Source organism: Rhododendron vialii, chromosome 12a (assembly GCF_030253575.1).
Source record: "Rhododendron vialii isolate Sample 1 chromosome 12a, ASM3025357v1".
In the NCBI taxonomy this organism is placed as follows: domain Eukaryota; kingdom Viridiplantae; phylum Streptophyta; class Magnoliopsida; order Ericales; family Ericaceae; genus Rhododendron; species Rhododendron vialii.
In genome coordinates this window covers 8,678,061-8,697,129 of record NC_080568.1, presented here as the reverse complement: position 1 = coordinate 8,697,129, position 19,069 = coordinate 8,678,061, and the positions used below count along the sequence as shown (strand labels likewise).

The window sequence follows — 19,069 nt, the reverse complement described above, 5'->3', positions numbered from 1 at the left end:
GGGTCAAATTGTAATTTTTAAAAAATTTCTGGGTGTCAAACTATAATTAATTATTTATTTATAAATAAATAAATTTATAAATAAATAAATATACAAGTGGCATGTCCCCCGCCGTATTCATGTCTCCATTTTTTTAGAATTTCAGTGTCCCCATGTCGGTGTCGGTGTCGGTATCGGTGTCGGTACATCATAGTTTGTCATTGTATGTGTTGGTGATATTACAACAATTTACAAAAATTTAATAGGCTAAGTCACGGAAATTCAAGTCCTCTGCAATAACAAACTGGTACAATAGAAAATCTGTTACTTGTCCCCTTCATAATAAAACAACCCAATAATTTATCGTCTGATTCGAACTCTACTCTACATAAGTAGAAGAACCTAAAACTCTACAGATTAAAACACCCTTACATTTTGCCCACAAATCTCTTGTACATACATAAAATTTATAGGCTATTCCCTCCGTCCGGATTTAATAGTCCACCGTCCAATTCTAACTGGATAAAAAATGAGTTATATCTTTAAATTGGTAATGAATTTTACATCCGATATAGATCTTGTTTTATAGATCTCAATTAAATCTAAAAGATAATGTTTTCAAAATTACATAAAACATTATAAATTACAAGATATAATCAATTGAAAAATGACACGAACTCCAAAAAAGAACTACTAAATCCGAATGGAGGGAGTATTTTTTAGGGAAACACAAGTTTGAGGGAAGAACATAATGATACCGGATTTTGCAAATGGGAAGGAAGAAAGGACAATACTACTCACACAACAATCCAAACACAACAACTCACACAACCTCACATACATGTGGGGCCTGCACATAGTAGTGTGTTGTGGAGCCCACATACAATGTGTGTGGGCCCCACATGTATGTGAGAGGTTGTTTTTAGTGTTATGCTTGGATTGTTGTGTGAGTAGCATTTTTGAGGAATAAGAGTACTGTAAAAAAATATAAAAGGATAAATAGGTAAAGCCTACCATCCAAGTTAGGGATCCAACGGGATACAGAATAACACCACCCGAGGATTTAACGAGTTACAGAAACGGGGAAGACTTGTTGGAGCATCCCTCCAATCATAGGAAACATAAACTTAGATTTTCTAGACTAGAACGTTAAATGTAAATAAAGATAGTTGACTACTAAAAATTAGAAAGACTTCTTGATCATTTAAAAAGACACATATAAACTTAATTAATTAGACTCTTCAATCGACTCAATTTTTTTAATGACTTCAAAGTCATTGACCAGCATCATAGAGTATGAAAAATAGACCAATTGTTGAGAGGGGTTCACTCTCGGTTTTTTGGCTGTAGGGATTCTTTTCTTGCATACAAAACCACTCATGCATGCATTGGAGTATAACTGAAAGAATACACAGACAAGGAGACCAAGTTTAGTTGGCTACTAAATGCATTCACTATTCAATACTCCGTATATTCTTTCACACCTCCCTTATAAGGCTCTATATATATCAATCCACGTGAACCACAGAATGCTAAAGATCTAGAGTATCATCCTCTTGAGAAAAAAATTTCATACAACTTCACCGACAGTAATTGAAAATTAATAATAATCACGAAATATTAAAATATCATGTAAAACCAACAGTAGGTCTTTCTGTGTATAACGTTGTTGATTTTTTACAGTGCTCCATAAAAAAATATTTTAAAAATGATGAACGCTTCAAATCATCTCCGTGAGATCCAAAATAGATATGTACATGCTCATATGTACCCATAGCTTTTTTCATTCTTTTTTTCTTTCCAAAATTACACTTAAAACACATTTACACCCTATTAAAAGGGTCAACAAATTAACTGTAATATTCAGGACTTAATAGCCAATTTACAACACATAACTGCCGGATGACAGTTTCCCCTCCCACTATAAAGTCCCACTTCATATACTCTCTCTCTTTCTTCCTTTCTCATATCAGACCAAAACCTTCTTGGGTTTCTCTGTTTTTTGGCCTTTCAAACTTTTGAATACTGAATTTGAATACCCAACAAAAGTAGTCAAAGAATAGGGAAGGAAAGGAATTGCTTAAGAAGCTGGTTTGTCTTCTTCTTCCATTTGATTGCTTCTGAATAAGGATAGCAGATTTCCCTGCAGTTTCGCACTTCAACTCTTGGAATTGCTTGTGATTTGTTCTTTTTGGTAAATAAAATGCTTATGATTTTTACTCGCTGCTAGGGATGGCAAAGGGAGGAATTTGATCCCCGCCTTCAATCCCCGAATTCAATATCTCCCTCCGTCCCCGTCTCGTTCCCTGGCAGCCTGGCGAGGAACGGAGCGTATCCAAGCGGAGCGGATGAAATTGCCATCCCTACAATCGCTGCCTTTGGAATTCCTGATGAGTCAAATCCGATAGATGAGTAGTGATGACCATGCTTACAATAGTTATACTTTATTGGTTTTTTGGAATTTCCATTTTAAGACTCGTGTTGATGATTTGTTGGGTTTTTTTGAAGGCAAATATACTAGTTGTTGCTGGAATATACAAATCCCTATCATACAGTGGCGGAGCCAGGATTTAGATCCCGGGGGCCGGCTTAATAATTTTTTTTTTTTATCGGAACGTATACTTATTATATTATAAAGTTTTTGCTTTCCAATTCATTATATTTGTACATTGAAATGATTCATTAGGCTACTTCAACTACTATTACATGTTTATTTTTTATTTATGAAAGAAATTGAGAAATTAGAATGGAAAATAACCGGGTTTTTTTTTACCAAATCGAACCAAAATTAGTAAGATTATAAGTAGCTATACATGATTAATTATCAATAATATTTAAAATTAAGTATATACAAAATAAAATTTTAATAATTCGGACGCTCGGAGAGCTGGGGCCAGGGCCGCCCGGGCCCTAACATAACTCCGCCCCTGCTATCACAGAAACTACTCCCTCCGTCCGGATTTAATAGTCTTTTTTTTAAGTTCGTGTCATTTTTCAATCGATTATATGTTTCAATTTATAATGTTTCATATGATTTCGAAAATATTGTATTATAGAACTAATTGAAATTTATCAAATAAGATCCATATTTAATATGAAGGATAAATTGAGTAGGAGGACATACTATAAGGTTTTTAACTATAATAAGGACATAAATATTTACTCTTAGAGTTTAAAGGACATTGTGTCCAGAATTTACAAAAAAAACCCTTACGTCACGCGAGCCCTCACGCGAGCCCAAAAATTACAAAAAACAAACACGTGAGCTCACTGTACGCCAAACGTCTGTGGAAACGAGAAGGCAAAGAGAGAATCGACAAAGAATCAGCAGATCGTTTTCATTTCGATCGATCGATCACTAATGGAACGTCCGGTGAGTTAATCGACCTTGTTTTTACTTCTCATCCTCTTGATCGAGTTCATCATTGTCTTCTTCATCTTAGGGTTTCATGTCTGTATCGCATTTTCTCGTTTTCATTTCTCATCGTCATGGTTGAGTTCATCATCGTTGTTGTTAAGTTCATTATTGTCTTCCCTTCTAACTTAGGGTTTCATGTCTGTATCTGAATGCATATTGGTAAATCTGTTCGATTTGGTACATCTGTTTGTTGAGTTCATCATCGTTATTGTTGAGTTCATTATGAACGAGTTGGTACATCTGTTTGTTTTGTGCTGGTATCTGTTTGCTTTTTGACATTATTTTGGTACATCTATTCTGTAGTTTCGAACAATGTAGGTCTGTTTGTAGGTCTGTATCTGTTAGTACACTTGGTACATCTGTTGTTGTTGTTTGGTATACTAACTGTCTTCTATGTATATCGTTGTGCCTGTATTAGCGTATTTTGTAAGTTTTTAGTTTCTTTTGAGAACCTTCTTTCAGAGTTTATGTTCACAAAGTCATGGATCCTAAAGAACGAAGTGCAAACTAATATGTCTTCGATATCCTACTTATTACCCTGTAGTTTGGAACAATGTAGGTCTGTTTGTAGGTCTGTATCTGTTTGTACACTTGGTATATCTGTGTTAAGCATGTTTTGTACATCTGTTCTGTAGTTTTTGTAGTTTGGAACAATGTAGGTCTGTTTTAGGTCTATATCTGTTAGTACAGTTGGTATATCTCTTTTTAAGCATATTTGGTATATCTGTTTGGTTGTTTGGATCCATGTGTTGGTATCTCTGTATCTGTTAGTACACTTTGTATATCTGTTGTTTTGTGTTGGTATATTTATTTTGGATTTGTGTTTTTTATTCTGAACAGGAAGATGTAGTAGAACAGACTAGACTGTTAGAGGCAAAAAAAGTAAGATTTAAGATGCGAGCAAGAAAGAACTCACCTTCAAATGCTGTAAAGAAAACAACAGATCAAAAGGAAGATGATGATGATGATGAAACACAGATAAAGGAAACTGAACAAGAGAAGAATGACATTGAATCGCCGCATAAAAGGAGGGCTTCACAGAAATCACCTGTTAAAGGTACTCAATCGAGGAGAATAACAAGATCTCTTACCAAAAGAGAAATAAGAACGACAAGGATGTCAAAAAAAATTGAACCGACGATTGAAATAAAAAAGAAGCATGTTCGAAAATCAAACAGAAACAAGAAGACTAGAAACAAGGAAGAAGATGATGTGGTAGTCTTAGAGGAAGATGATGAAGAAGACGAGCAGGAAGATGTTGAGGAAGACAAGGAGGAAAATGAGGAAGACGAGGAGGAAGACGAGGAAGGTGTTGAGGAAGGCGAGGAGGAAGACGAGGAGGAAGACAAGGAATATGTTGAGGAAGATGAGGAGGACGTCAAGTTCGTCAAGGTCAAGGGAAAAAGGAAGAAGTCTAGCCCACGTCTTCCTAACAAAAGGGTAAAAAAACAAGAAAGGAAAAAGGAGAAAGAGGAGAACGAAGATGTTGTTGAGATCAAAAAAGAGAGCTGCCAATACAGGTATCTGTTTTTATATTGGTGCATCTGTTTTATGTTAGTTTATATGTATCTGTTACATTACTGGTGTATCTGTTTTTATATTGGTTCATCTGTTTTATACTGGTTTCTCTGTATCTATTCCATTATTGGTGTATCTGTTTTTATATTGATGAATCTGTTTTATGTTGGTTTCTCTGTTACATTACTGGTGTATCTGTTTTATGTTGGTTTATCTGTATAACATTATCTCATCTGTATAAAATCTTCTGCAGGTCTAATCTCGTCAGCCTTGTACGGCTTCTGAAACGCAAAAAATTCACTCCTCTCCAAGTTCGTGAGATCAAAAAAACCCCTTTTGCAAATCTCTTGTTTGCAATGACCAAACCGGAAATTAATGAACTTTTCGTGAAGAAAAGCGATGAAATTACATTGAAGTTGGTTGAAAAGTACAAAGGGGAGGGATACTTTGATCTTGGTGGCAAATTAGTTAAGATAAGTGTCAAGGATTTGACACTTATCTTTGGAATCAAATCTGGACCAATCAAAATACACCTCCAGATGAACCCGAGAAGGCCAAATTCAGATTTTCTCGACAGAGTCTTCAAAAAACAAAAGGAAATGTTAGTTTCAAGGATGAAGATATTCTTGAGAAAAGCTTTTACAAAAGATTCTACTCAAAGTGCGCAGGACATCGCACGTGTGCTAATGATGTTGGTTCTCGCGACAATCTTTGTCCCACTCTCACAACCAAAATTAAGCTGGGCTTACTATCCATTCATTGACGATCTCAACACATCCACAACGTAAATGTTTCAAACATTCTATCGGTGTATAAGATGGCTTCGAACGAACCTCCTCAACAATTTCTTTGGCAATAATTTTTGAGGTCATCCGAGGATTTTTTGAACTAAAAAACGTACCAATACAGTTGTGCTCTTTGTGAAACTCCCTAATAACAAAAAAATTATTCGATCTTTCTAAAGTTGCGTGAATAAACCATGTACAACCATCCAGCTTCTTACAGCACTCGGCCGTTATTTTTGATCTGTCATTTTTCAGATATTTATACTTGAAACCAATTTCAACGGCATATTTGGACAAACAAGCCTTAAAATCATCTACACCATCTCTGAACTCTTGACCAACACACTTAAGCAAATTAACCCAATCGGCTGAAAGACGCACTGTCTCATGATGAGGACAAAATTTATCAAGCGGATCTTCTTCCTCTCCTTGAAAAGTACTACACTCACCATATTCAAAACTCCTAACACATTCACCCAAACTTTTACCGCATTCAATGGTAGAAGAAGAAATAACCCCAACAGATACATCAACACAAGCCACACCAAACGCAGCAGCTAATGCAATCATGTTACAAAAGTCTTCATCATTGTCCAGACTGCAATTATGATGGTCAGCGACAGCATAAAAAAGCTCAAAACTACCCAAATTCTGCCACTTTTTATGAATGCTTTCCACCAGATCATTGAAACCAAAACCTCTTGTAGCCATGACAACTAGAGTAACTTCACCATATTTGCACATCAATATAACCGAAGAAGCCATTGAAATAGAGTAATCCTACTCTGCAAAAACAAATAGAAAACAAAGGTATAACAGGACAAATATAAACGCATATACCAAACAAAACAGAAAGACAAAGGGACACAGATACATGAACATGCTGACAGATACAGAAAATAAACATGCAGAAACACAGAGAGACTAACAGATACAAACATGCCAACAAAATCGCGCTGATAGATACAGATACAAATACAGCATACGAACAAAAAATAACATGACAGATACACAGAAAGACTAACAGATACAAATATGCCAATGCACAAATGATCATTGTGCCAGTAAATCAACAAACAGCATTAACGAACAATGACAGCTTGCAAAACTCCAAAAAATAGTACAATTACAAAACGCACAAACTCAAAACAGAGTCAAAATCGCACGAACTCAAAACTAAACCATAACTTGCAAAAAAATCAACGAGAGAGAGAGAGAGAGAGAGAGAGAGAGAGAGAGAGACGTACCTGATAGAGATCAAGAGAGAGAGATCCAGAGAGAACGACAGAGAGATCGAGAGAGAGATCCAGAGAGAGATCCAGAGAGAGAGAGAGACGATCGCCAGCCCTAGCGTTCAACGCGCCATTTGAAAAACAGCGGGCGATTGGAATGTAAATTGGCCCCAGTTTTAAATACAAAAGGCTAAAATAGTAAATTCAAGGACCTTAGACTTCAAATTAAACAATGTAATGGACCAAGTCCAGCAAGGTAAAAGAAGCTGGGCTAGAATCCAAATGGGCTGGTCCAAAATGGACTGTAGACCAATTTGCTGTAATATGAAATTTATTACGGATTCAAAGATATAACCCGTTTTTTAGCCTGTTAGAATAGAACCAGGGACAATTAAATCCGGACGAGGAGAGTATATCCGAATCCAATCCGTTACTTTTTGGATTAACTTATTTGGATCAAATGAATTATCAGATGGGATTTAGGTAATAGGATTCAGACTGTCTCGAATCAGATTCGTATTCGATCATCCGAGTTGTTTTTTTTGATAATCAAAAACGCCCTCAGGGCTTACACAAAAAGAAGAGAATCTCTAACAAGAGGAGAGGAAACAAAATTTGGGGGAATCACCACCCAATCCCTAGGAAGCAGACCCTTCAAAGCCTTCTTTGCCACCACATGAGCGAGCCTATTTGCCGTCCTCTTTACCTAGACAAATCTGATGTTCAACTCCTCTCTCATCCTCCTAATGTCCCAAACCACTGCAGAAACTTCCCAAGGAGGGACCAATTCAGAGACACTCAATTTGATGGCTACCTGAGAGTCCGACTCGACCAGCGCATTTTGATTCCCCAAATCTGAAATCATGCCATACGCTTGATGAATAGCTACCAATTCACCTTGAAGGGGCAACGAAACGTGAGTCAAACCAGTTGAACCATTCAATAGGATGCCCTTGCTATCTCTGATTACGACTGCTGCACTCGCATCCTCTCCATTGTTGTTGAATCATCCGAGTTGTTGATAGACCTATTTTAGTGGTATGGTCGAAATCTGATGTCTTTTGTTCGGGGAAATAGATTGCAGTTTTGGGATTGTCAATTTAACACGCGGATCAAAAAAAAAAATTTAACACCATTGTGTTGAGATTTTTTAAAGGAATTGAGTGAAAGATTGAAAGCCCTTATTTACCCAAATTAAAGAAAACTGAATCTTGGGTTAGATAGACACCACGGTCAAGTAGTGGTTCTTTTCTGGCATCTTTTGAGTATTCTTATCTAGTTTGACCCATTAGAGCATTCCCATTGTAATAAGCAAATGAGTGTGGATAAACAAATTTAACAACAATGCTCTAAAAACACCCCACATTATAATAAGTAAAGTTACAAGTCTTTTAACAAATAATCAATACCTATTCCATAACCAAACTTAACAATTTTTACCAATAACCAAATTCAATAACTCAAAAACACCTCATATTGGAATTGTCTCATCAAGACGAAAAATTTTGTGTGGTCGGGTGCGTGATTAGAACTCTTTTGTGATTGGATAGATGTGGATTGTGCATTGTGGAGGGATTTATGGTTAGGGATGCAAAAACAATAATGTAGAGGTAGAGGTTGTTAAGTTTGATTATAGACTAAATGGATAATCAAATGCTGACGTGGCACATTTTGGTTATTGGTTTTGATTATTAGCATTGCGGATGCTCTTAGACTAAAAATATTTGATTGTTTCATCCAAAATTCCAGAGAAAGAAAAAGAGTGTGGGTAAGTAATTGTATTAGTAATAGTTAGGAGGTGGAAGTGAAAAATGGAAAAGTTGGAACTTGGAAGTAAATTTTTGTTCACATTCACATATTTCCACACTTAACTAGTAATTTTCTTTTCACTTTTCACATTCTCCATGCACTCTTTAGTCTTTACATATATGAGAAGGTTATCCAATGGTTAGTTCTTTCCTTATGGATTTGAGTAGCTTATTCTTTTGATTTCCACATCATTTTTCTTTCCCTTGTCAAGTCCTTTCTTAAAAAACGTCTGTCGCAACACAACCTTAATTAAGGTAGCCAAGAGTTCATTCCTTGAACCTGCAAAAGGGAACGAAAAGTAAAAATGTTGCATGTGACATAGTAGTAACCTGACTCGAGATGTTGAATCCAAGAAACAGAACAATGCAGTTTATTAATCCAGCAGATAGCTATGCAGGGGAAATTTTTCATGTTTTTTCTTTCTGCAGCTGCAAATTTGGTGTAGTAGATTGTCATGACGGGAAGATATACCATATGGTTTCTTCTATATTCTGCCAATGCTTCTGGGGACCTTAACTTTGATTTGGTCATGTTTTATGATTGTCAGGATGCTTTGTAACGTGAAGAAACGGGTGCCTCAAGGTTTAGAACAGACAATGAGCAACTCAACTTCGGACATAATCAGTAATCTTCCATGCAATGTACTAGAAAAAATCTTAATGTGTTTGACGATACAGGATGCGGCGAGGACGAGTGTTTTGTCAAGGAAATGGAGGTATAATTGGACTAAACTTCCCCATCTCATCTTTAATGATGAGTATTGCAGAGGATCGAGGGGGGTAGCGATGAACAAACATATAATGACTATTCTTGGAGTTCTGTTACTCCATCAAGGACCAATACTCAAGTTCACTCTCTCCTTGGCGGCAGTGGAAAGCTGTCCTGAACTTGACCTGGTGGTATCTTTTGTCTTAAACAATGGCATCCAGGAGTTCACCCTACACATTCAGAATGGTGGACCTTACAGATTGCCATCAACACTATTTTTGTGCCTACAAATTGAGCATTTGGATCTTGTTTCTTGTGTATATAAACCTCCTCTTGCGTTCAAAGGATTTACCAGGCTCCTTTCCCTTGTGTTTAATGAAGTTGTCATTCCCGGTGATGTACTCTCAAGTCTAATCTCCAGTTGCCCTCTACTTGAACGGCTGACTGTTATTTCGTCCACTATTGTCGATTACCTTCAAATTGTCGCTCCTAATCTTAGATTCTTACACTGCGAGGGCCTTTTCAGATCTATTTCTGTCCAAAATAGTTGTCATCTTGCAGAAGTCTCAGTCTTTCTAAAAAGATTGAGGAATTGGTCGGCATTCAATGAAGGAGAGCCTTTATACTCTAACATGCTTCCTGAAAGTATACCTGCCATTGAGCTTCTGGAATTGGACCCCTATAATATCAAGGTGAGATATCCTAGTAACATTGGTGGTTTGTTTGTTTAGTAAACATGTTTCTTTCATCTTATTATTTATTTATTTATTTTCTGTTTGTCTTGTGCTCTAGTTCATGGCTGTAGGTGGTGTACCAAAGAGTCTTCCAACTACTTTGGCCTGCCTTAAAGTTCTCAAGTTGTATGATATTTGTTTCGGGGACGTAAGTTTGGTCTCTAACATTCTCTGCTTAATTAGAAGCTCCCCAAACATGGAAAAATTGGAAGTTTGGGTAAGTCAATACAGCCCATCTATAGTATGTATACTTTGGGTCTTTAGGCCGTAAAGATTACATTTCCTTCTTTCCAGGCGTGGCCCGAGGGAAATGCTTTAGTTGATCCCTTTCTAGAACTTATGGAAGTGGAAGGACGGTCGGATACAACCTTAAACCAACTTCGTGAAGTGAACATGCATTCAGTATCTGGTAAGTCTGAGTTGCTATTTCTTAAATTTATATTGGCCAAATGGCGTATGCTGGAGACGTTGATTGTAGTAGGTTCACTGGGGGATGTTTATTTTGGATTTGGTTTATTGAAAGAGTTGACACGATTTCGAAGCTTATCGCCTCAAGCAGAAATCATATTCGTAATTCCCGGTGTTGCAGTCTAGCAGATGGGTTCGAGTGAGGCAGGGAGATGATCTTTTAGGTGTTTGGTGTGTACTGGGTCCCCAAGTTAAAGCAATTGTTGCAATTGACTTCTTCCTCTTTTATTCTGTTGTTGATTGGCTTGTACTTGACTTGATGTTTGTTTCCCTCTTGTTTTTGGATCTCTGGATCCTTTTGGGATTATGGTTCTCGTGTAAATTTTCATCTTATGTAATAAATTTCTTTCTTGTCAACGAGAAGAGCGAAGCTCCTCCCAACATTTAAGATTTTGTGATATGGCTGGTATACCTGGGTTCATCCCCTGCTGGCCAGAGGTGAAAAACAAGGATGGTGACGCTTGGTTGTTGGTTGTGATGTTGCAGGCGTGTTGGGATTGATTTTAGTCCAATGTTGATGTTGCCGATTCTGACTTCTTCCAGTTCATGTGTAGCTTCAGGAAGGAAAGCTACTCGGTCCCAATGTATCACCAGTGATACCTATCCCATAGCAGACTTAATCTCCTCTCTTTTCGAACTAAGTTGCGACTGATCTCTTAGCACTTGCCAACTGTTCCGTGATATGAACTTGGTGTTCATTTTTCTCTTCCATAGCAGCTTTGGTTACAAGTATTTTGAGGTGATACCAATTCTCCTACTAATCTGAGGTGGTACCGGTTCTGATGCAATTTTATCGTCCAACATACTTTGCCATAATTTCGTATGCTAGCCACCTCATGGCACCAGACATCCCACGCCTAGTTGTTGATTACGCGTAGGGCCCACATGCATTAGATGGTTCAAGACGCATCTGTATACGCATAAATATAGCTCTTTTCTGATAACTGTAAAGGATTAAAACCATCTGGTCCCATGTCAGTAGAGAAGAAGGTTGAGTCACTCATTGTCAGGTGTTTTTGGATTCTGAGGACAATGTTAGGTCTTCTCAAAGAGTTCAAAGGCCCTGAATAATGCATGGGTAGACACTTTATGTTGCAACTATCAATCCTCCAAAACGGGAGGGTGCTTTTCTGGAAAAAAAATATTTGGTGGCCTTGCCCCTACTCCTTCGTTCACCGCGCATTGTTGTGGGATCTAATACTAAGTATATGATCCCATAAAAATGTGCGGTGGAAACGTGGCGGTGCCTCAAGAACATTAAATGATTACTCGCTTTTCTGGTCCAAGCAATTCGGCGAGGGTACAGATATGTCCTTTTATGACTGCATTTTAAGTGAGTTTCTACCCTACACAGATTGACCACATTTTGTCAACACAACCCATCTTTTAAATGCAAGTAGACTAGAGTGCAGTTGGTGCCTCCGTTATACTCCCATACACAGGCAGGGTTCGATTCTCGTAAGCACTCATCCCCCTCCCCAAATCTCCTATAATAGAGTAAATTAGGCTTAACGAATGTCAAAAAAAAAAAAAAAAAAACTATCATTTAAACAATTTGATGAGACTACTTTAATTGCAAATAGAGTACAAACAGCCAATCAAAGTGACAGAAGGTAATGGTCATAGATGAATTCTAAAATTCTGCTACTATTTTCTATAGAGAACAAGTTAATGCTTAAACTCATATTGGTTCTCTCTTTCTGAGAAAATTATTCTTACAAGCTCAAGAATCAGAAAAACCCTTCACTCACCAATCCAAAAGGGGAAAAAAATAATACTTGTTACACTCCATGTCAGTATGTCTGGTACCCTGTTATACAGACAGAAACTGTTTACTTTACAACAAACTCATTTCAAGTTTTCAACACAATGTCTTACCATGGATGAATTCCTTTCCATGCTTCTATGGCCTCTCTCTCTCTCTCTCTCTCTCTCTCTCTCTCTCTCTCTCTGATTCGATTCACCGGGGTCCTGAGAGCTCCATTGCTTGGACAAGCAACGAGGAGTCGTCGGTAAGATCAGAGTACCGCTCAGAAGAAGAGAAGTCATTTGCTCTGCACCTAGTTGCATCCGCTCTCTGTGAAGCTTCCCATTTGTCCGCGAGTCCATCCCCTTCGAGCATTCGAACCACTTCGGACATCTTGGGCCTATGGCTGGGAAGAAACTGAGTGCATATGAGAGCCACTTGTACCATTTCCTCCAGCTCGATTCGATCGTAGTTGTTTTTCATGTCCTTGTCAACCAGTGTATCAAGTTTCTTCTCCTGATGAATTTTTTTCACCTGCAATCATATGCATTGGTTGATTGCAAATTAGAAATGCTATCGCTCCATTTTCTTTGTCTGCATTCGCCGTTTTCCACTTTTTGTTTTTGTGAAAACAAATTAACAAACCAGTTTGGTTATGTCCTTATTTGAACGCTCGAAAACATATCCCAGCTGTTTCTGGTAAGGGAATTGTTTTCATGAAATTGTCCTGAAAATAGTTTTCATAAACAGTTTTCCAAACAAGTTTTCTTTTGTTTCCCAGACACGACGAAGAAAAGTTCAGTTTGCATTTTCGGAATTGCTTTCACTTCATATTCTTTTTCTAAGCGAGATAGTTATTGACAATCAGAAAACATCAACAGGGGTTTTTTTCTCACGAAAACAAGTTTAAACAACCGATCCTCATTTAAGTTTTTTTTTTTTTTTTGTGTTTTTAGAAATAGAAAACAAAAACTATGCTAAAGATGGTTTCAGAAAATTCCTAAAGCGTGTAATGTTCTCTCACCCAATCAAGCATAGCTCCTTTCTGGTTAGCTGATTTCCCAAACTCAAGAGCTCTTTGGCCAGTGATCAATTCCAGCAACAGAATCCCAAACCCGAAAACATCTGTTTTCTCTGATGACTGGCCTGTGGAGAGATACTCCGGTGCAATATGCCCCACGGTTCCTCTAACAGCTGTGGTAACATGGGAATCACGGTGATCCAAAAGCTTTGCCAATCCGAAATCTCCCACCACTGCTTCACAGTTATCATCAAGCAATATATTTGCAGCCTTGACATCCCTGTGAATGATCTTTGGGTCACATTGTTCATGTAGGTATAGCAAACCCCTTGCAGCACCCAAGGCAATTATTTTCCTTCTACCCCAATCTAAGGCTGGTTTGGCTGCAAAAAGAGAGGAAAGAACTATGAATGTAGGAGCAATGCCAGTACCACACACACGTACATAAACACTTGCACAAACACACACACTCGCATGGTGTGTGGGCTCCGCACACATTCGAGATAACTATGAATCTAAGTGCAAAGCTAGTACCACACACACGCATACACAGATTATTGCATAAAAACACTCACATGGTGTGTTGGCTCTACACACACCAGAGGTGTTAGAGTGGGTGGAGCCCACACGGTAATGTGAATTTATTTGTGTATGTAGTTTCAGAGTTTTTGATGAATCTAATAGACCAAATTTTCAGTGTTTTTGCAAAATGAAAACAGGAAACAGAAAATGGAATCAATTTCCAAACTATAGCGAAGTCCTCATCCAGCAGAGCCATGGAGTATAAAAGAACAGAATTCTTAATGATCTTTTTTTTTTACCTTTGAGACATGAAGCTACACTTCCATTTGACATGTAGGGGTAAACCAAGAGCCTTTCTGAAGCAGTCATACAAAACCCGTAAAGCCTAAGAAGATTCCGGTGAACTGCCAAGCTAATCATCTCAACTTCAGTCTGGAATTGGATTTCCCCTCCACTTGTATTCCCATCTTTCAGCCTTTTTACAGCCACTACAGTCCCATCTCTTAGATACCCTTTGTAGACATTCCCAAAACCACCTTTCCCTATTATGTGCTTGTTGCTGAAGTTGTTTGTGGCCATCTGAAGCTCTCTGAATTGAAACCTCCTCAAGTTTCCAAGTGATACTTCTTCATGATGTTGCTCTGCAATTTTGAAGAAATACTTTGTTACGGATGAGGTGACAGAAGAAAAGAAAAGAACGCGATATCTCATCTGGTGAGAAGAAAACAAATAATTTGAGCTTTTCTCACACCATCAGGTTAGAGATTTTTTTTGATGGACAATTTCGATGTTGTGAATGCTATATGTCCACTGGTTTTCTTTCTCAGCAAATGTCACAAATTTAGGTGAGAAAAAACTGCAGGAATAAGAAAGTTCTTTTTTTCTCTCAACATTCGTAGAACAAAATGACATGTTTACTAACCGTTAACATCAAAGAATATTTGCTGGTTGTGACGCCGCCTCCACCAGAGAAGAAATCCAAATCCAATAATTAGTAGGCAGATGCATCCAAGGCTTGATCCAAATGCTAAGGCAAATTTGTGATCTTTTGGCCTTCCAGACAGTTGAGAGTCTTATAAAGCCAAGAGAAAACAGAAAAGGGAAAAATGAAATTAGCTTCACAAGAGTATTCATAGATTCAAGTACTTCATAAAGAGGTAAAATGAAAGTTTGTATTGAAGTAAAATTTCCTAAGTTCGCAAGACAAGAAGTAAAGGTTTAGGTAATAAAAATACTCCCTCAGTCTCATATTGTTTCTCTTTACAAAAATCGCGTCACTTTTCATACCAAAATAAACCACTTCTGTGCATAATACTTAACTACAGACTGTCATTTTTGGTTGCTGTTTCTAAAATCAGTTTCTGGAAAAACTTTTTAAAAACACTCATCATTTTCATATCTTTTACACTTCAGTGGAAATGATTCTCGAGAATTTGAAAACACACTTTTGGTGTTTTCCCAGAATGAGCTTTTTTCCAAAGATTTATTTCATCAAAACAAGGTTTGAGAACGGTCACACAAACAATTTTTTTTCCTACTTTCTGGAAACTAGAAAGAGAAAACAGGAACCAAAGTATAAACCAGACAAGGCCTAGTTTCTTACTTTGGGTACTGTTGAAAGGGTAGGAAAGTGGCACTGATGTGGTTCCATTGCAGTCATGTTCTGTCCCAGTTGCACATACCATTGGATTTCCCAGCAGGCTGAGTCAATGACAGAAAATAATTTAGAGAAAAACAATTTATTTTTAAGGGAAAAACAAATTTGAAAGAATCAACAAACTTACTTGAATGTTTTTGCAAGAAACCTTGGGACAGGACCAGTCAAGTTATTGAAAGACAAGTCCCTGGACCATGAGGAGAGAAAAAAAAAAAAGCACACATCCCTTTTTCAGTACTCTTCATCAGGTTTTTCACATGGGTTTTGAAATTCAAACACCCATTTCAGAGAGATAATAAGAAGATATGTGCTGTTGGGGAAAGGTTGAAGGAACTTTACAGAAATGCAAGCTGTGTCATGTTAGCCAGAGATGGAGGAATTGCTCCAGAAAGACTGTTGTTGTTTAGCCTCCTGATCAGAATGCAAGATACCACCATAAGAATCATATTAGTAGTTACTGGAGCAAGTCCTTAACCAGCACAACTTAGTTAATATATTTTGAAGATTAACCCTTCCAAGGCAGGGTAAACATCGGAAGTTGAATCTGGTCTGAAAACGAACAGAGTCGTTCAGAGCAGCTTGAGGCTTGGCTTGGAAAGCACTCTTCAAGCTTGACTCGTTTAGTTGATAAAAAAGATCTCAAGCCAGGATTTAAGGCTCAAGTACGCGTGCAAACACGAAAATATGTTTTATGTGACCATATTTTAGTAATATATGTAGTCAACTTTTTGTTGAATTTTTTATAACGAGCTCGAGTTTGAGCTTGAGCTCAACTTGTTCATATTTGTTTGACTCGAGCTCAGTTGGAGCTCTAGTTTCACAAACACTAGCTCCATCATTTGAGCTTGAGCTCATCTAATGTTGAACAAGCCGAGCTCGAAAACTTCAAAATTCGGCTTGCCTTCAGCCCTACCTGCGACTACCCAATAGTCGATGCAACAACCTTGGACTGCTAGGCCCTACCTGCGACTACCCAACAGTCGATGCAACAACCTTGGACTGCTAGGCTACCTTCGCGTGTTTAAACAATTGAACTGTGAATTCTAGAACAAGAAATTTCCTAAAACAGAACTTGTGGGCGGGTGTTTTGTTGCTTACAGATATTGGAGGCTTTTCAGATGGGCTAGAGAAGAGGGTATTCCACCAGTGAAGAAGTTGTCAGAAAGATCAAGTGTTTGTAGCTTTGGAAGCCTCCCAATCTCAGGGGGAATTGGCCCTGATATGTTATTATTCTGCAGCAAACTGCAAAAAAACAAAACAAAAAACATTAACTCCATTAAAAACCTTAAATTATTCAAAGACTAAAAAACCATTCTGTTTTCTACTTTTAAGTACTCACATAATCTGGAGATTTGTCAAGTTTCCGATACTGGGCGAAAGCGTACCAGATAGATTCTGGCTTGGAGTTCCTCTGAAACAAAAACAAATTCAATTATCAGTTCTGTAATTTCGAAAGAAATTTGAAATTATCAGTTCTCTCATTTGGAGATGTTAGGACTACTTACAAGCCAATGACTAGCTTATCAGTTGAACAAGTGATCATGGTCCAACTACATGGATCAACAGCATTTCTATCCCAATTTAGAACCCCATGAGGATCCACCAATGCATCTTTTATATCCATCAAAGCCACCACTGGAAATTACCAATTAAAGTTCGAAAAAAGAAGAAATATTAGCGAAACCGCCAAACCAATTCAAACCGAGCCTAAGTTTCGATCAACCACTTATAATTAAGAGAAAATAAATGGGAAAAAAACTCATTTACCTTCAAAGTTGACACCTTTGGGGGAAAGCAAAGAATTTGCTGAAGTCCAGAAGCAGAACAAAGCCACCAAACACAAAACAGATTCCGCTCTTCTTGTTTCCATTGGGAGTTTCCCAAAATCACAAAAACCAATTCAAACACACCCAAATTCAAAAGGGTTCTCTTGTATTATGTATATATATACATATATCACACGCCAATAGTGTTATCTCCTCATTCTCATCATACCAAAACTGAAACTGCACTCAGTCAGCTTATGTCAGGCCCAACAAAAAAACCCAGTAAGGTTTAGGTAGCAAAAAAAGGAAAAGGTGAGAACTAACATGCCTCCCACTTGTTCAGCAAACACAAAAAAGGATATGTATGAAAGCTAACCCCAATTAAACCTATGCATACATATATATGTATCCTGGGAGGATCAAGTGAGAACGTCTGGATTTTGTGTTAGGTCCGGATTTTTGCTCTCAACCGTTGGATTGTGTTTTTAATGATTCGAATTTGCGGAAGGTTTATGACCGGTCATAAATGGTTTATACCTTCCGCAGATCCGGATCATTAAAAACACGATCCAACGGCTGAGTCGTGGTCCAAGCCTAACACAAATCCGGACGTCCTGACTTGAACCAGACTATATATGTATGATATCGGAACGCTTTTCCACCATCTCTCCTATAATCAATTAGTGTTAGGGAGGACTTTAATTAAGTTTTTTATGACATTCGACATCGCACCCGCAAGTCTGTTTTTAGAGCAGTCGCAGGGAGTGACATTGTATAACCAAATCCATGGGGCCACTCCGGGCCCAATGATCTCTCCCTCACGATGACACTTCCGCGACTCGAACCCATGACTTCCTAACTCTGACACCATTTGTCGGACCGCTTTTCTACCGGTTCTCCTAACACCAAAAGAATAAAGGGTAAAAGAAAATTCCTTCAGTCATGCATTGGGGGAGGAGAGAAGGGGGTGTCCTTTGAATTCTCTGTGATATTCCCATGAATTTAAAATGGAAAGCAACTTCAGTGCTGACTGTTGAGCACTGCAAACAGTTCAATTATTCTTCTACTCCTAAAAAACAAACACAGTTTCAATTATTTACTGAGAGATGGTAGAATCAAAAAATCTGTAGTGGGGTCTGTCTGTTTGTTGTCACTTTCTCTGTGTACTTGACAAAGGGTGGGGATGGATGGTTTTGCTTTGGTTTGCTAAGCTTCTACTTTGGACTAGGGGGAATCCAACATTCCGTGATCATTAAAAAGCCCAAATACCATGTTTTCTAAATATAAACACCCACATGATATATGACGGAAAAAATTTATACATGCGTGGATTGTTTCGTAAATTCATCCAATAAAAGACAAAATAATGAGTGTTTGCATCAATTAAATAGTGTAAAAATAAATTTCATATATGTATTTATTTTTATCCGAAACGGAATTTTGCATTCAATATAAAACCATATGACAATTTCCATCCAAAATAGAGAAAAAGATGCAACCAATCCGGAACAAACAAAATATAATCAATAAACACAGAAAGCAGAACCTAATATCTAAACACTAAATGCGAACATCAGGCGCTCTTCACGTACTGTTGAGGCAGACCTACTAGAGGCGAGTAGTGGAGTTAGGCATCTAAACACCAGTCTGCCTTGGAAACCGGACAGAAGCATTATACTTTTATGCAAAATTGGAATTTTATAAT

At 37.8% G+C, this 19,069-nt stretch overlaps 2 protein-coding genes across 3 annotated transcripts; one reads left to right on the top strand and one right to left on the bottom strand.

The window, feature by feature from the left end:
- Positions 1-1,996: 1,996 nt before the first annotated feature.
- LOC131310468 (F-box/FBD/LRR-repeat protein At1g13570-like) lies at positions 1,997-10,863 on the top strand. 2 transcript variants are annotated; one of them, XM_058337492.1, is made up of 4 exons: positions 1,997-2,070; positions 9,289-10,141; positions 10,242-10,400; positions 10,478-10,863. In XM_058337492.1, exons 2-4 carry the CDS (start codon positions 9,290-9,292, stop codon positions 10,775-10,777), a joined length of 1,311 nt encoding a protein of 436 aa, XP_058193475.1. In that variant the 5' UTR covers positions 1,997-2,070; position 9,289; the 3' UTR covers positions 10,778-10,863. The 2 variants fall into 2 exon arrangements, with proteins under 2 accessions (XP_058193475.1, XP_058193474.1); XM_058337491.1 differs by lacking the exon at positions 1,997-2,070 and having other exon boundaries at positions 8,770-10,141.
- A 1,438-nt stretch (positions 10,864-12,301) lies between these two features.
- LOC131310467 (protein NSP-INTERACTING KINASE 1-like) lies at positions 12,302-17,745 on the bottom strand. The gene is made up of 11 exons (XM_058337490.1): positions 17,366-17,745; positions 17,104-17,233; positions 16,938-17,009; positions 16,697-16,840; positions 15,938-16,009; positions 15,726-15,785; positions 15,545-15,642; positions 14,864-15,013; positions 14,241-14,582; positions 13,423-13,802; positions 12,302-12,932 (listed from the first exon to the last, which is right to left on the bottom strand). Exons 1-11 carry the CDS (start codon positions 17,466-17,468, stop codon positions 12,612-12,614), a joined length of 1,872 nt encoding a protein of 623 aa, XP_058193473.1. The 5' UTR covers positions 17,469-17,745; the 3' UTR covers positions 12,302-12,611.
- Between the last annotated feature and the right edge of the window lie 1,324 nt (positions 17,746-19,069).

Bases quoted from the DNA above. Each gene is read 5' to 3' on its own strand.
- LOC131310468 (XM_058337491.1), top strand. From the start codon at position 9,239: ATGCTTCTGGGGACCTTAACTTTGATTTGGTCATGTTTTATGATTGTC. The intron at 10,142-10,241 runs GTGAGATATCCT...CTTGTGCTCTAG, and splicing joins TGGACCCCTATAATATCAAG to TTCATGGCTGTAGGTGGTGT. The intron at 10,401-10,477 runs GTAAGTCAATAC...CCTTCTTTCCAG, and splicing joins TGGAAAAATTGGAAGTTTGG to GCGTGGCCCGAGGGAAATGC.
- LOC131310467 (XM_058337490.1), bottom strand. From the start codon at position 17,468: ATGGAAACAAGAAGAGCGGAATCTGTTTTGTGTTTGGTGGCTTTGTTC. The intron at 13,803-14,240 runs GTAAAAAAAAAA...CTCTTTTTGCAG, and splicing joins TGTAGCTTCATGTCTCAAAG to CCAAACCAGCCTTAGATTGG. The intron at 12,933-13,422 runs GTGAGAGAACAT...ATATGATTGCAG, and splicing joins AAGGAGCTATGCTTGATTGG to GTGAAAAAAATTCATCAGGA.